This window comes from Hyla sarda, chromosome 1 (assembly GCF_029499605.1).
Source record: "Hyla sarda isolate aHylSar1 chromosome 1, aHylSar1.hap1, whole genome shotgun sequence".
Lineage (NCBI taxonomy): Eukaryota > Metazoa > Chordata > Amphibia > Anura > Hylidae > Hyla > Hyla sarda.
Genome location: NC_079189.1, coordinates 334,745,847 through 334,761,501, shown reverse-complemented (window position 1 = coordinate 334,761,501; position 15,655 = coordinate 334,745,847). Strand labels below are relative to the sequence as shown.

Genomic DNA, 15,655 nt, shown 5'->3' with positions numbered 1-15,655 from the left:
CGTGTGTCTCCCCTTCTAACAGCCAGCATACTGTTTCCCAGGGAGAGCCCCAACTATTCTGTTTCCTTTCCTTTTAAACACACTTTCCCTTCCTGATACCTCATTAATCAGGCCCCAGGTGGAGCATTCTCCGGAGTTAGCAAGGGAAATACACCCTTTCCTTGCCACACTGCCACAATATGTACCGATGCTGGTGTGTGATTCGCTGTGTGCACCCATCGCACCGGAAATGACAGTGCACTGCTGTCTTAATGTGGATTGCCCTGTGCTATGGGTATAGCTAGGAGCGGTTCCAGATGTGGTCCGGCCGCATCACACGATCGTAACAGTCCCGTGATGCGCCGGCGCCTCCGTCATAGACCGGGGCGGAGCAGGGAGTGATGCTCCGTCCAGATAGCTGAGGGAGATGAGGCAGCCAATCAAAAGGTTGGGAGGGGCCACCAAACAATAGCAGCCGCCTATGTGTGCCAAGGAATGGGATCGCCAAAGATTTACCAGAGGTCTCCTGCTTCAGTGTTTGGCTGCTGCAGGGGGTGCAGCTGGATTCTGGGCCCTCTGGGAGCCCGGGCCCCCTACTGCTGTACTGGCTGTACCCCCCTGATGGCGGCCCTGCCCACACCCATAAGTTCTTTAGTGCAGGTCTTTTTATTTTACTGTTGTCTCCAGGACCTTTCCCAACATTGCATGCGGCCAGAGACAATGGCCCTCATTAACTAAGCTAAAACCGACTAGTAAAACCGACCACCCCCTTTTTCCTTTTTTCACAGTGCAATGTCGGGTTTGTCGGATTTTCCTGGCACACACTGTCACACACTGGTGCAGACTGGCGCAGACACTCGGCGACAGTGTGCGTCAGGAAAATCTGACAAACTCGACATTGCAGTGTGAAAAGCCTATGAGGCGTGGTCTGTCACAAAGGGGGCATGGTCGTACAAGAAGGGGCGTGGTTTGACAACCCGACCTATTTACAGAAAATCCTGTGGATAAATGGCTGGAAATTTCCACCCGGAAAAAGCTGGTCAGAAAATTCTCCCCACTTTTCCCCACAGTAAATACAGAGGAATTCTGAAAGTCTGAAACAACATTTCACACTAGTAAAATCCCAACACTCTTAGTAAATGAGGCCCAATATGTCATAAGTCACATTGTCTTGAGAAGTCATGACTATGTTGCAGTGGGTGGGGGGATTGTGTTACCTCAGTAAATTCCTTCCACTCTGCTATCCTCCCGCCAACTGCATAATAGCCACACCCCCTGTAGACCATATGACTTATGGCATATTGATGCATTCCAGGGGACACACAAGTTGCACACCTCTAATGCCATCTATGGTTGAGTATATGAAGTGTCAGAGGCCTGAGTAGCTACTAATTTCCTCTCCCAAAATTAAAGAGTCATGTTTGTGGAGAATTGTGTGTGTGGGGGGTTGGGGGGGCTGGGTTGCAGGCATACTGACCTATCCTCAGGATAGGCCATTGATATCAAAGCGGAGAGGTCCAGAAACACCCCCCACCATCCCATCAACTGTTTGCCAGAGCCACAGTGCCAGCATACATGGTGAAACCAAAAGCGGATGACTCTATACGTTGCATAGCGACCTTACTGGGTAACTGCAGCTCAAAGTCCACTGAAGTGAAAACCCTTTAAAGGGGTACTCAACTGGGAAAATACATTTTTAATCAACTGGTGCCAGAAAGTTAAACAGATTTGTAAATTACTTCTAAAAAAAAAAATTTTTAATCCTTCCAGTACTTATGAGCTGCTGTATGAGCCACAGGAAGTTCTTTTCTTTTTGAATTTCCTTTCTGTCTGACCACATTGCTCTCTGCTGGCACCTCTGTCAATTTTAGGAACTGTCCAGAGTAGGATAGGTTTTCTATGGGGATTAGCTCCTACTCTGGACAGTTCCTAAAATATACAGAGGTGTCTCTACTGTGGTTATGCAGAAAGGAAATTCAAAAAGAAAAAAAAATCCTGTGGACCATGCAGCAGCAGATAAGTACTGGAAGGATTAAGATTTTTTTAATAGAAGTAATTTACAAATCTGTTTACCTTTCTGGCACCAGTTGATTTAAAAAAAATATTTTCCAGTGGAGTACCCCTTTAATGCTTAGAATAGGACTACATGATGACTTTCCTTATACCTGTATGTGTATAGTCTGCAACTGTCAGTATGTGTACTTCTGGCATGTATTATGTTATAATGTATTTATATACTTTCATTTCAGAAAAAAATGATCTTCCAAATACTTCTAATGTTGAAGTTGAAGTAACACCACCGAAAGAATCTGCTGGTCCAGTTCAAAATGGAAATGTTGCTCATAATATCGAGGCTGCAGAAACACAGGTGACAAGTCTTTCAAGTCTCATTGTTCATCAAATGCCTTTTTTTGTACACAATAGAAATGATCATGGGCCATTGAAGTGCTTTCAGTGCTACATTCTGGACAACTCATTATGGCCGAACAAAATTTCCATTTGATTACACTTTTTTGGGAATTGATACTGCCACATAACAGTCACAAATGTGATTAATATTACAATGTGTGGATCTGTTGTTTTAAGAAGGTACAGTGTGTGGCAGAACCATATTTAGTGGGTACTGTGTTTAACATTATAGCAAGCTTATCTTGCAAATTAAAAAAAACAAAGATGTCTGGATGGCAAACTCTGCAGAGTTGAATCATAGCTGTAAGTCATGGTGATCTGGACCAGATTAGTAAGAACAACTACATAGAAGATACCACCCATCAGTCACTGAATGTCATAGTGTATTCTACCTGGCTAGGTTTCATCAAAGCTGTGTTCACCTGTAAGGTCTGCAGCAATTATGGGTTAAATAACAACTTGCAGCATACCCTTACTATTTTTCAGATCATATTGGGAGATGTAGTTTGGTAAAAAGTTCTATAGCTTGCATAAACCTGGCTTGGAAATTGGTATATTGAACTGTAAGAAAAGAAACAATTTTCCACAGTGTACTACACCATGGGCATCTGTCACTTAAAATAGGGAACCTATTGTTTAAACTTTGAACCCCACCCCTGGGTATCAGCCTATGAGGTGTTTATTCAAACAGGAATAATACACAGTTGCTCCTTTATACTGTTAGGCTACGTTTCTACTTGTCTTTTGTTTTTTTTTGTTTTTTTAAACACCAATTAAAACACCAATTCTGCCGCATGGCGTTTTTTTTGGCCAAAAAACGTTGCGGACAGATGTTAGCTGTAAATCAATGAGAATTTGCAAACATCTTATTCCACTTGGCGTTTTCACTTTGCCGTTTTTTTTAATCCTTTTGCCGTTTTTTCACTCTTTTTTGGCGTTTTTCAGCTCCTTGGTGGTTTTCCAAAATCGCAGCATGTTGAGCTACTGGCAATTTTTTTGTCAAATCGTGGCGTTTTTCTCCCATAGAAGTCTATGGGAGTGAAAAAAACGCCAAGAAAAACGATATGTGGGTTTTAACTAAATATGTTGTGTTTTTTCAGGCGGTTTTTATTCTTTTTTTGGACTTTAGCAATCCAAAAAAGTGATGAATATACCTTTTTTTAATACAATTTCGTAGGGTACCATTAAAAAAATATATAGAAAAAAAGATACAGTAGTGAAGGAAAAAATTGTATCTAACGAAATGTATCTTTTTTATTACAAAATTTGTATACATTTTTCAACAGGGATCAATTTATGTGGGCGGGCAGGGACCTAAAAATGTAGCTGGCAATAATAAAAATGTAGTGTGTGTGTGTGTGTGTGTGTGTGTGTGTGTGTTTCACTTTTTTTCCTTTACATTTTACATTTTTCTAGGTAGTTCTACTACTCCCAGCATGGAACACACTGTTCCATGATGGGAGTAGTAGTACCTGTACTAATAGATCGCCCGTTGCGATCCTCCTGTATAATTTATAGATGCGGCCAGCTGCTTTTCTATGGTCCCCTGCACTGACGTATATATACATATATTAATATTTCCCGCAGAGAGCTGTGATTGGCCAGATGGTTACATGGTTTCAGCCAATGACAGCTCTCTGTGGGAAATATGAATATATGTATATATACGTCAATGCAGGGAACCATAGAAGAACGGCCACTGCATCTATACATTATACAGTAGGATCACAGTGGGTGTCAGGAGTGACATCTGCTGTGATCTTTCCTTAACTGCAGGTAATACTACTCCCAACATGGAGTACACTTTGCTCAATGCTGGGAGATGTAGTACCTGCATTAATAGACAGATCGCAACAGGTGTCAGAAGTTACACTCGCTGCAATCTGTCTATTAATGCAGGTACTACAGCTCCCAGCATGGAGCAGAGTGTGCTTAACCTGCAGCGTGTGCTTAACCTGCAGTTAAGGACACATCACAGCAGATGTCACTACTGACACCCGATGTGGTTGTCCTGTCTATAGCAGAGATGCAGAGCGGATTCCTCCTGCGCTCGCATCTCTGCACTATACTCCAGCCGGCCACTCATTCATATTTCCCTCAGAGCGGTGATTCACTGGCCGGAGTACAGAGCAGAGATGTGAGCTCTGTATAGAGCCGCATCTCTGCTATATTATGTACGATCGCATCGGGTGTTAGACTGACACCTGGGGCGATATGTCTATTAGTACAGGTACTACTACTCCCATCATGGAACAGTCTGTTCCATGCTGGGAGTAGTAGTACTACCTAAAAAAATGTGGAAAATAGAGAAAAAAAAGTGAAACACACACACTTTATTAAACATTAATTAAAATTTAGTTATAAAAAATGTGTGTTTCATTAAATGAAATTTTTAGCATCACTAATGCATTCTTTTTTTTTTTTTTTGGTACCCAAATTAGAAAAAACGCCAGACGCAGGACATTGCACTGGCGTTTTTTCAGGCGTTTTTTTCAACTCAAAAACTGCAGGACAAAAAAAGCAAGTAGAAACTTAGCCTTAGGCTAAGTTTCCACTTGTGTTTTTTTTTTCTGGCAGTTTTAGGGAATACTGTCACTGCAGTTTTTGAGCCAAAGTCAGAAGTGGATCCATAAGGGAGGAGAAGTGTAAGTCCTTCCTTTATATGTCCTATTCCTTTTGAGTACACTTCTGGCTTTGGCTGAAAAAACTGCAGTGACAGCTATCCAAAAGCTGCCAGAAAAAAAACAAGTGGAAACTTAGCCTTAGGATGATTTAGTTTAAGGGTGCGCTCACACGGGCGTATTTGTCAGCGGATCCGCAGTTGCGGATCCGCTGACGAAGGCCCCTAAAGTGCTGCCCTCTTTGTGCCTGCTAATAGCGGCAATCCGCCGCTACCAGCAGACACACTGTGATGTGCGATTCGCAGTGTATCCGCACATCTCGGCCGCTCTCTGTGTAGCTCAGGGAGCCGGGGGAGCGGCCGCGATGTGCGGATACACTGCGAATCGCACATTACAGTGTGACAAATACCCCCGTGTGAACGCACCCTAAGAGTCATTTGTTTAGAAAGGTTGGCCAAGTTCAAGAAGATGGTGTCTGGCCACACATTAATAAAGATGTTAGAACACTTTCTTTTATGCGGAGTATTTTTCAAAGTAATATAAAACCCAAAAGATCCATCATCATATACATAAAAGAACCCAATGAAAAAATATGTTACCTGACACAGAAGAAGAAAATAGCCAGCAACACACTAGAATAAACTACTATGTATAATATCTTAGAAATTCAAGGTATATTCCAGTTGGTAACATTTATGATTAGCATGTCTGTAATTTATCATCTTCTAGAATAAAAATTCTAAAATATATACATATTTTTTTTAAATGAGTCAAGTTAATCTTTTCTGTCTAAATATATCATTGATTCACTTTCTCATTCTCAGGTGACAGCTACACAACCTCCCGATGAAGGTGACCATCCTCTAAGCCTATCATGGCCCACTAAAAAGCGTAAAAGAGCTGTGTACCTTGCTGTGCTCCCAATAGTATTCCCTTTGTGGCTTACATTACCTGATGTCCGAAATCCAGTGAGTACTATGTACATGTTACATGCTTGACAATGTCCCCTTTTTCCACAAGGCTTGTATACACTGCAGATTTTACATCCTGGACTTGTGTGCAGAAAACCTATAACATATTACAGCAGCAGAATTGTGAATAAGATTTTATGAAAGCTCTTTTACACACTGCCGAAAAATCTGCATAAACCTAAATTGACTTGTAGTGCAGGTTTCAAATTCATAGTATTTCTTATTTTGGAGACATGCTGCACATTTTTTCTATTGACTTCATTGAGGAAGTTAAAGGGAGTGTGGCAGCTGTATTTGTGCTATGATCTGAAGACACCATTGGATAGTTCTAAGTGTATAATGGCAAAATGTACCTATCCTAGAGCTCAGGGGCAGACTGATAACACTCAGGGCCTGCAGACCAAAAAAAGGCAAGGGCCCCCTGCGAAGCTCTGCCGCTGGTCACACTTCTGTCACACCTCTATTCCACCCAAATCCCTCACACAAAATAAACTAAAATGTATATATGTAAGAAACACTTTAACAGTGGTTAAATAAGGTAGGTAAAATAAGTAAAATAATTTCTGCGACCAATAATACTGGTATACAAGGAGGAAATATATACCACCACACAATAACTGGATAATACCGCCATACTGTACTGAATAAAACCAATATACACAGACCACTATACTATACAGGATCTGTATACTATATAAGTGATTATATACAGGACACATGGCGGTTAATATGAGCTGGACACAGGATCTGTATACCATAGAGGTGCTTACAGTTACATCTAGGGACTCACAATTACATCTTTTCTGATTGGCGGGAAATTGTAATAATGACCTCCTTAGTGTCCTGCACAGTAAAAGGGCGATTAGGTAGGTAGCCAGATAGGTAGATCAGGTAGCCAGATATGTAGGTAGGTGACTAGCCATTTAGGTAGGTAGGTAAGCTAGGTAGTTAGGCAGTAATGTATGACGGCTAGGTATGTACATAGTTAGGTATCCAGGTATGTAGGTAGTTTATTAGCCAGGTATGTAGGTAAGTAGTTGGGCAACCAGGTATAAAGTTAGGTAGCCAGGTAGTTAGTCAGGTAGGTAGCCAGCACCCCCCTCCACCCAATGAGGGATCCAGGGTTTAGTCTCGGGAGGGGCACTATCAGAGTATTTTGTGTTAGCGGACAGAAAATAAGGTGTTGCTTACAGAAGTTATAGGTAGGTAAAGCCCCCAGGTAGGCAGTGTCCCCAGGAGGTAGTGGCCCCTAGTAGGCTATGCCTCCAGGTAGTTAATGTCCCCCAGGTAGGTAGTCATGCTTCCTGTAGGTAAGTCCCCCAGACAGCTGCCTCCTGTATGAAAGCCCTCCCATTGTAGGTAGCCCTCCCATTAGTTTGGTAGTTTGTCCCCATATTAGCTAGGCTGGAACATAGCAGTCCCGTAAATTGGCTAGGCAGCAGAAGTCCCCCACATTAGGTAGGCAGCAGCTCCCCAACATTAGGTATAGATGGCAGCAGTGTTTCCCCACAGTAGGTATAAGTGGCAGCAGCTTCCCCACAGTAGGTATAGGCGGCAGCAGTGTTCCTCCACAGTAGATAAGGCAGCAGCAGAGTTCCCCCACAGTTGGTATAGGTGGCAGCAGAGTTCCCCCCACAGTATTTATAGGCAGCAGCAGAGTTCCCCCACAGTAGGTATAGGCGGTGGCAGAGTATTTATAGGTGGCAGCAGAGTTCCCCCACATTAGGTATAGATGGCAGCAGAGTTCCTCCACAGTAGATATAGGCAGCAGCAGAGTTCCCCCACAGTATTTATAGGCAGCAGAAGAGTTCCCCCACAGTAGGTATAGTCAGCAGCAGAGTTCACCCACAGTAGGTATAGGTGGCAGCAGAGTATTCCCACAGTAGGTATACGCGGCAGCAGAGTTGACCCCCACAGTAGGTATAGACAGCAGCAGAGTTGACCCACAGTAGGTAATGGCAACAGCAGAGTTCCCCCACAGTAGGTATAGGCAGCAGCAGTTCCCCCACAGTAGGTAAAGCAGCAGCAGAGTTCCCCCACAATAGGTATAGGGAGCAGCATAGTTCCCCCAAAGTAGTTATAGGCGGCAGCACAGTTCCCCCACAGTAGGTATAGGCAGCAGCAGTTCCCCCACAGTAGGTATAGGCGGCAGCAGTGTTCCTCCACAGTAGATAAGGCAGCAGCAGAGTTCCCCCACAGTTGGTATAGGTGGCAGCAGAGTTCCCCCCACAGTATTTATAGGCAGCAGCAGAGTTCCCCCACAGTAGGTATAGGCGGCGGCAGAGTATTTATAGGCGGCAGCAGAGTTCCCCCACATTAGGTATAGACAGCAGCAGAGTTGACCCACAGTAGGTAATGGCAACATCAGAGTTCCCCCACAGTAGGTATAGGCAGCAGCAGAGTTCCCCCACAATAGGTATAGGCAGCAGCATAGTTCCCCCAAAGTAGTTATAGGCGGCAGCAGAGTTCCCCCACAGTAGGTATAGGCAGCAACAGTTCCCCCACAGTAGGTATAGGCAGCAGCAGAGTTCCCCCACAGTTGGTATAGGCGGCAGCAGAGTTCCTTCACAGTAAGTATAGGTGGCAGTAGAGTTCCCCAACAGTAATTATAGGCGGCAGCAGAGTTCCCCCTCAGTAGGTACAGGCAACAGCAGAGTTCCCCCACAGTATTTATAGGTGGCAGCAGAGTTCCCCCACAGTAGATATAGGCGGCAGCAGAGTTCCCCCACAGTAGATATAGGCAGCAGCAGAGTTCATCCACAGTAGGTATAGGCGGCAGCAGAGTTCCATTACAGTAGGTATGGATGGCAGCAGAGTTGCACCACAGTAGGTGGAGGCAGCAGCAGAGTTCCCCCACAGTAGGTATAGGCGGCAGCAGAGTTCCCCCACAGTAGGTATAGGCAGCAGTTCCCCCACAGTAGGTATAGGCAGCAGCAGAATTGCCCCACAGTAGGTATAGACAGCAGCAGAGTTCCCCACAGTAGGTATAGGCAGCAGCAGTTCCCCCACAGTAGGTATAGGCAGCAGCAGAGTTCCCCACCGAGTAGGTATAGGCAGCACCAGAGTTCCCACACAGTAGGTATAGGCGGCAGCAGAGTTCCCACACAGTAGGTATAGGTGACAGCAGTTCCCCCACAGTAGGTATAGGTGACAGCAGTGTTCCCCCACAGTAGGTATAGACAGCAGAGTTCCCCCACAGTAGGTATAGGTGACAGCAGGGTTCCCCCACAGTAGGTATAGGTGACAGCAGGGTTCCCCCACAGTAGGTGTAGGTGGCAGCAGAGATCCCCACAGTAGGTATAGGCAGCAGCAGAGTTCCCCCCAAGTAGGTATAGGCAGCACCAGAGTTCCCCCACAGTAGGTATAGGCGGCAGCAGAGTTCCCACACAGTAGGTATAGGCGGCAGCAGAGTTCCCCCACAGTAGGTATAGGCAGCAACAGTTCCCCCACAGTAGGTATAGGCAGCAGCAGAGTTCCCCCACAGTTGGTATAGGCGGCAGCAGAGTTCCTCCACAGTAGATATAGGTGGCAGCAGAGTTCCCCAACAGTAATTATAGGCGGCAGCAGAGTTCCCCCTCAGTAGGTACAGGGAACAGCAGAGTTCCCCCACAGTATTTATAGGTGGCAGCATAGTTCCCCCACAGTAGATATAGGCGGCAGCAGAGTTCCCCCACAGTAGATATAGGTGACAGCAGCTCCCCCAGAGTAGGTATAGACGGCAACAGAGTTCCCCCACAGTAGGTATAGACGGAAGCAGAGTTCCCCCTCCCAGTAGTAGGTATAGGTGGCAGCAGAGTTCTCCCCCAGTAGGTATAGGCAGCAGCAGAGTTGCCACACAGTAGGTATTGGTGACAGCAGAGTTGCCCCTCAGTAGGTATAGATGGCAGCAGTTCCCCCACAGTAGGTATAGGCGACAGCAGAGTTCCCCCACAGTAGGTAAAGGCAACAGCAGAGTTCCCCCACAGTAGGTATAGGCAGCAGCAGTTCCCCCACAGTAGGCATAGGTGGCAGCAGAGTTCTCCCACAGTAGGTATAGGTGGCAGCAGAGTTCCGCCACAGTAGGCATAAATGGCAGCAGAATTGCCCCACAGTAGGTATAGGCAGCAGCAGTTCTCCCACAGTACGTAAAGGTGGTAGCAGAGTTCCCCCACAGTAGGTATAGGGGGCAGCAGAGTTCCCCCACAGTAGGTATAGGCGGCAGCAGAGTTGCTCCTACAGTAGGTATAGACAGCAGAGTTGTAGGTATAAGAAGCAGAGTTCCCCCACAGTAGGTATCGCAGAAGAGTTCCCACACAGTAGGTATAGGCAGCAGAGTTTCCCCAACAGTAGGTATAGGCAGCAGAGTTCCCTCAAGAGTAGGCAGTACCCCCTCCCCAGGATGGAAAAAATAAAAATCTGCTCACCTTATTATGTCGATCTCCTCCAGGGCCCATCCTCTTCCATCCTCCACAGTGCCGGTGCCAATGAGTGATGTCATGGGCACCTGCACTATGTGCTGCGTGGAGGCAGAGATCACATCTCCTCTCTGTGTGACACGGCTCACACAGAGAGGAGGCTTTCTGCTGTATGTGCATGTGCCGCACATACAGGAGGAAGCAACACTGTCTGCCTTGGGATCGGGGATGTGTGTCTTGGATGCTCAGTAGCAGCAGCCGCAGCGGGCCCTGTACCCAGCTACGCCCTCTCACCACATCTGACTGGACCAGGCAGTCAGTCCACCCATGCTAGAGCTTGAGTTTTTTTTTTTTACTTCTGTAATGCAGCCAGGGGCGGACTGACACCACTCAGGCCCCCAGACCAAATAAAGCAAGGGTCCCCAGCAAGACTCCCCCCCTGGCCCCACCTCTGCCCCGTCCCTATTCCAGCCCATTATGTATATGAATATTTACCATAGAAAGAAATAGGGGGTACAGTACGCTTGAGGCTATGGGGTACTTTGAGGGATGGCAATGCCAATCACCTTAACTACACCAAGGGCCTTAAAACACTGAACTCCTCCTTTTTGTGCTAACTTGGGATCTCTGTCTGTGATACCCAGGCCAACTTGGCTCCTGCCTCTACTGACCTTAAAGGGATACTCCGGTGGAAAACTTTTTTTAAGAAAGTTAAACAGATTTGTAAATGACTTCTATAAAAAATTCTTAATCCTTCCAGTACCTATTAGCTGCTGTATACTACAGAGGAAATTCTCTTCTATTTGGGATTCCTTTTCTGTCACGACCACAGTGCTCTCTGCTGACACCTCTTTTCATTTTGGGAAATGTCCAGAGCAGCATATGTTTGCTATGGGGATTCTCTCCTGCTCTGGGCAGTTCCTAAAATGGACAGATGTGTCAGCAGAGAGTACTGTGGTCAGAAAAGAAATCCCAAATAGAAAAGAATTTGTTCTGTAGTATATAGCTGCTAATAAGTACTGGAAGGATTATAACATTTTAATAGAAATAATTTAGATATCTAGCAAACAACAGAGCACGTATGTGCACTCACAGCTCAGTGGAGACCATTGCATGTAAGTCCGGTAATGGGAAGATGGATCAGAGCATCAGCGCAGGTAGAATGGCGCTCGGAGGCTACACTGGCAGTTTCGCACGTAAGTGCGTGCTTCTTCCGGCCTCAAGTGCATGAGGCTAGAAGAAGCATGCACTTACGTGCGAAATTGCCGGCGTAGCCTCCGAACGCCATTCTACCTGCGCTGATGCTGTGATCCAGCTTCCCGTTACCGGACTTCTACACACAACGGTCTTGTGCACAACGTACGTGCTCTGTTGTTTGCTACTATTGATACTTCATAGAGTTGGTTTGCTGAGGCCATGCTGACATCCAGGACAGGTGTAGTTTGCCTTTTGTGTGCTCTTCCCCCCTTCCTATCTCACTGTTTGAATAATTTACATATCTGTTTAACTTTCTGGCACCAGTTGATTAAAAAAAAAAAGTTTTCCACCTGAGTACCTGCCTTTCACCGCTCACTACATGATGGCACAGTCAGATGCTGTATATAACTCATATCTCTGACTGTGCCATCATATAGTGACTGTCTGCCTCACTACAGTCCCTGCTAGAAATACTCTGTGCTGCTGGAAAGCCTACTCCATCTTCTACCTGCCTTTCACCGCCCCCTACATGACGGCACAGTCAGACATATAACTTATATTTCACATATAACTTATAAGTCAGAGTGTGCCATCACGTAGGGAGCGATGAAAGGCAGGTAGAAGATACATACAACTATACAATTCATAAGCCACCCACCTGGCTATCCTGTTTTTGGGTCCTTGCAGATGTCGACTGAGAAAGCCGGCAGAGAGATCAGGGCCCTTCTTAACACGGCTCTGTGCACTGAGGACAAGCAGGGCTCTATACACTGAGGACAAGCAGGACACTGAGGACAAGCAGGGCTCTGCACACTGAGGACAAGCAGGGCTCTGCACACTGAGGACAAGCAGGGCTCTGCACACTGAGGACAAGCAGGGCTCTGCACACTGAGGACAAGCAGGGCTCTGCACACTGAGGACAAGCAGGACACTGAGGACAAGCAGGACACTGAGGACGATCAGGGCTCCTGGACACTGAGGACAATCAGGGCTCCTGGACACTGAGGACAATCAGGGCTCCCGGACACTGAGGACAAGCAGGGCTCCCGGACACTGAGGACAAGCAGGGCTCCCGGAAACTGAGGACAAGCAGGGCTCCCGGAAACTGAGGACAAGCAGGGCTCCCGGAAACTGAGGACAAGCAGGCCGGGCACACTGATCTTTGGCAGCAGCAGTAAACTCTTGCACTGCCGGACGTGAAGTTCACGTGACCTAAGGCAGCCACTGCGGTTCTCTTAAAGGGCTGCCGCTACAGTGGCTGTCTGGGTGCAAAATAACTGTAACAGCTCCTGGCCCGGCTCCGACCTAGCGGCTGCGGCGGGCCCTTTCCCTTTGACGGGCCCTTTCCCCAAGCCGGGCCCACCTATTTAAAAAAAAAAAAAAAGATTATATATGACAGGCAGCAGACAGCAGGCCCTTTTGCCCCTGAATGCAGCATAAGATGTTATTAAACAAAAAGTAAAGGCTTTTCACTAAGCCTTTTTTATACCTATTTTAGTGCCATAGGATGCAATCTTGGTTCCTATTTTCCCTCTAATATGTTTCCTCTAATGCAGTCTTAGAACTGCATTTCATCCCATTATGACAAATTATACAGTCATACTGAAATGTATTGTCCCTAAATAAAGTGTTAAAGTGTTCCTGTCATCAAAAAATAACTTTTTATAAAATGTAGATAATACCATTATAGTTATAATTGTAGTATACATTGGTTAAAAAATATGTATATTTTTGTCCCTGCAGCTATTGCCTGCATGTCTCTATGAGGAGTCCAAATACAGGAAGTGAGGGTGGACAAGCAGGGCTCTGTGCAGTGAGGACAAGCAGGACTCTGTGCAGTGAGGCTCTGTGACATGCTACGGGCTCACACCCGAGGATGATTGACAAGTCAGGAGCCTGCACAGAGCCCTGCTTTTCCTGCCCTCACTTCCTGCTTTTGGACTCCTCATAGAGACACACAGACAATGGCTGCAGGGACAACACTTTTTCACCCATAAATATACATATTTTTTAACCAATGTGTGGTACCTTGGTGGAGTGTAGGGTAGTTGGGGTGTTGCTGTTCGGGATAATAAAGGGTGCTGTTAACCCTTGTCACTCGTGACGCCTAGGGCCTATCGTCACTCTTCCCAAGAGCAATAGGTGAGTGCAAAATAAATGGATTGTCCACAACCACTGTTTAACGGAAAATTTGCAGGAACTTTTACTGAAGATTTTCTGAAGCAGGCAATAGCAATAACAGTCCAGGTAACAGAGCCTATTTCTAGTTGATCAGCGATTGACAGTTGGTTGGGATCAGATAAGCTCAATTTAGCTTTTAGAAGATTCTGTAGCATAGATCCGCTGGATTTAGGGGTGCATTTAGGTCCAGTGATCTTGAATTATTGAAGTATAACATCTTTGGTATATGCCGAGGCCGCAAGGCTGTGGCCTAGTAAACGTACTTGAAAGTTGCGGAGGTCCTACCTCGTTCAGTGACAGCAACCCAAGAGAGTGAATAATGGCCGATGCTCCCTTATATGGGCAGGGGCTGGCCATTTTGGATTGGTCCATAACAACTGTCACTCACCGTTACACGGCAGTGTGGGTGAACATGTGACACAAAAACCACCTAAGGTCCTTCAACATACCATAAAGTTCTAAATAACGGGTCACATGACCTAAGGTCCTGCGACGCCAAACAAGTGAGTAATGCAATATACATATTTACAATGATAATGGTTATAAATATTAACTTACTAAGGGGTGACTAGGGGCTAACTAGGGAAGCAGACCCCGACAGTCCTAGGGACTCTGACTTTGGGGACCCCCCCTACCAAGGCACAGTATGAAATACGGTGCTGGGACACCACAAATGTATTTTACAAATATACATATAATTGTATTATCTACATTATATAAAAAGTTGTTGTTGATGACAGGTACACTTAAAGCTTTTTTCAAATCTTCAAATTTTGGTTGCAAACTATTTTGTGCTACTAGTAAGGACATCTACTGACACAAGATGGTAAGTACCTGCATATGGAGCAAAAATCACCACTGTAACTTTATTCCATCACAAACTGGCAATGTTTTGGCTGCAAAATTACAGCCTTTTTCAAGCAACATTCAAATTGACATAGGGTAGTATATATATATATATATATATATATATATATATATATAGGCACAGGTTATTAAATCTACATATATCAATCAGTGAATAATTAAGTAGCAAAAGTGGAGTACAAGTGATCAAAAGTACAGTACAAGTATAGGTGAACACTTATATAAAATACAATGTACATAGACCTCATAATATACAGTACAATTCAGTGCAAAATTGGTAGGCATTGAGTATGTGAATAACTTACAAGAGCTGGGAAGCGTTGTGAATAATAAACAATAAACACATGCTGGGACGCCGGCCGGCGCCATTGACAGGTAAAGGCACATCTGCAGTGCGCACGCGCGCTGGGGAAATACTGATCAACAAGGGAGCCAAAATAGTAAGGACAGAGAAGCGGGCTGACGCACGCGTAGAAGACTAGTGAATAACAAGGAGACATCTTAGATCAGGGCACAGAGGCAGTTAAGAGCTGGCGCTAGCCAGCGCAGCCTCACACTGAGGCACAGATGCACACTTGGGACAATATAAGGGTAGGCTGTCAAATGCGTATAATACAGTGGTAGCTCGAGAGGTCCAAAGCACACATACGGCCACACATACAGGGGACATCTAGGCTCCTTTTAGGAGGCATGGCTCTACTAAGGCACGTATGAGCAAGTCTAAGAGTAGCAAAGCGGAGGCCTTGGTAGACCCAAAGGGTCACTCCACAGCAGCCGCAACATGTTACCAAGAACAGGGGGGGGCCAAAGCCAAATTTGTGGAACACAAATAAAGAACTCAAATATGAATATAAACATATGTGAAAAACAGGATGCCGTTATAATACAAGCTAGGAAGCATAAATCTAAAACATGTATAAAGAACAGAATGCCACTGTGATAAGAAAGGAGGTGCTATCTTATGATAGTAGTTCTTGGGTAGGAGAAACAATATTGCCCTGGTGTAAGGCTCCCTTGTGTCTGGAAATTTAGGTGA

At 45.5% G+C, this 15,655-nt stretch overlaps 1 protein-coding gene across 8 annotated transcripts in view; it reads left to right on the top strand.

Moving 5' to 3' along the window:
- SLC24A2 (solute carrier family 24 member 2) overlaps nucleotides 1-15,655 on the top strand; it is a 548,887-nt gene that overhangs the window by 512,982 nt on the left and 20,250 nt on the right. For all 8 annotated transcript variants that reach the window (XM_056519994.1, XM_056519975.1, XM_056520005.1 and 5 more), the window contains 2 exons: nucleotides 2,229-2,347; nucleotides 5,834-5,977. In XM_056519994.1, coding sequence (XP_056375969.1) covers nucleotides 2,229-2,347; nucleotides 5,834-5,977 — 263 coding nt within the window. The remainder of the gene's footprint in view (nucleotides 1-2,228; nucleotides 2,348-5,833; nucleotides 5,978-15,655) is intronic.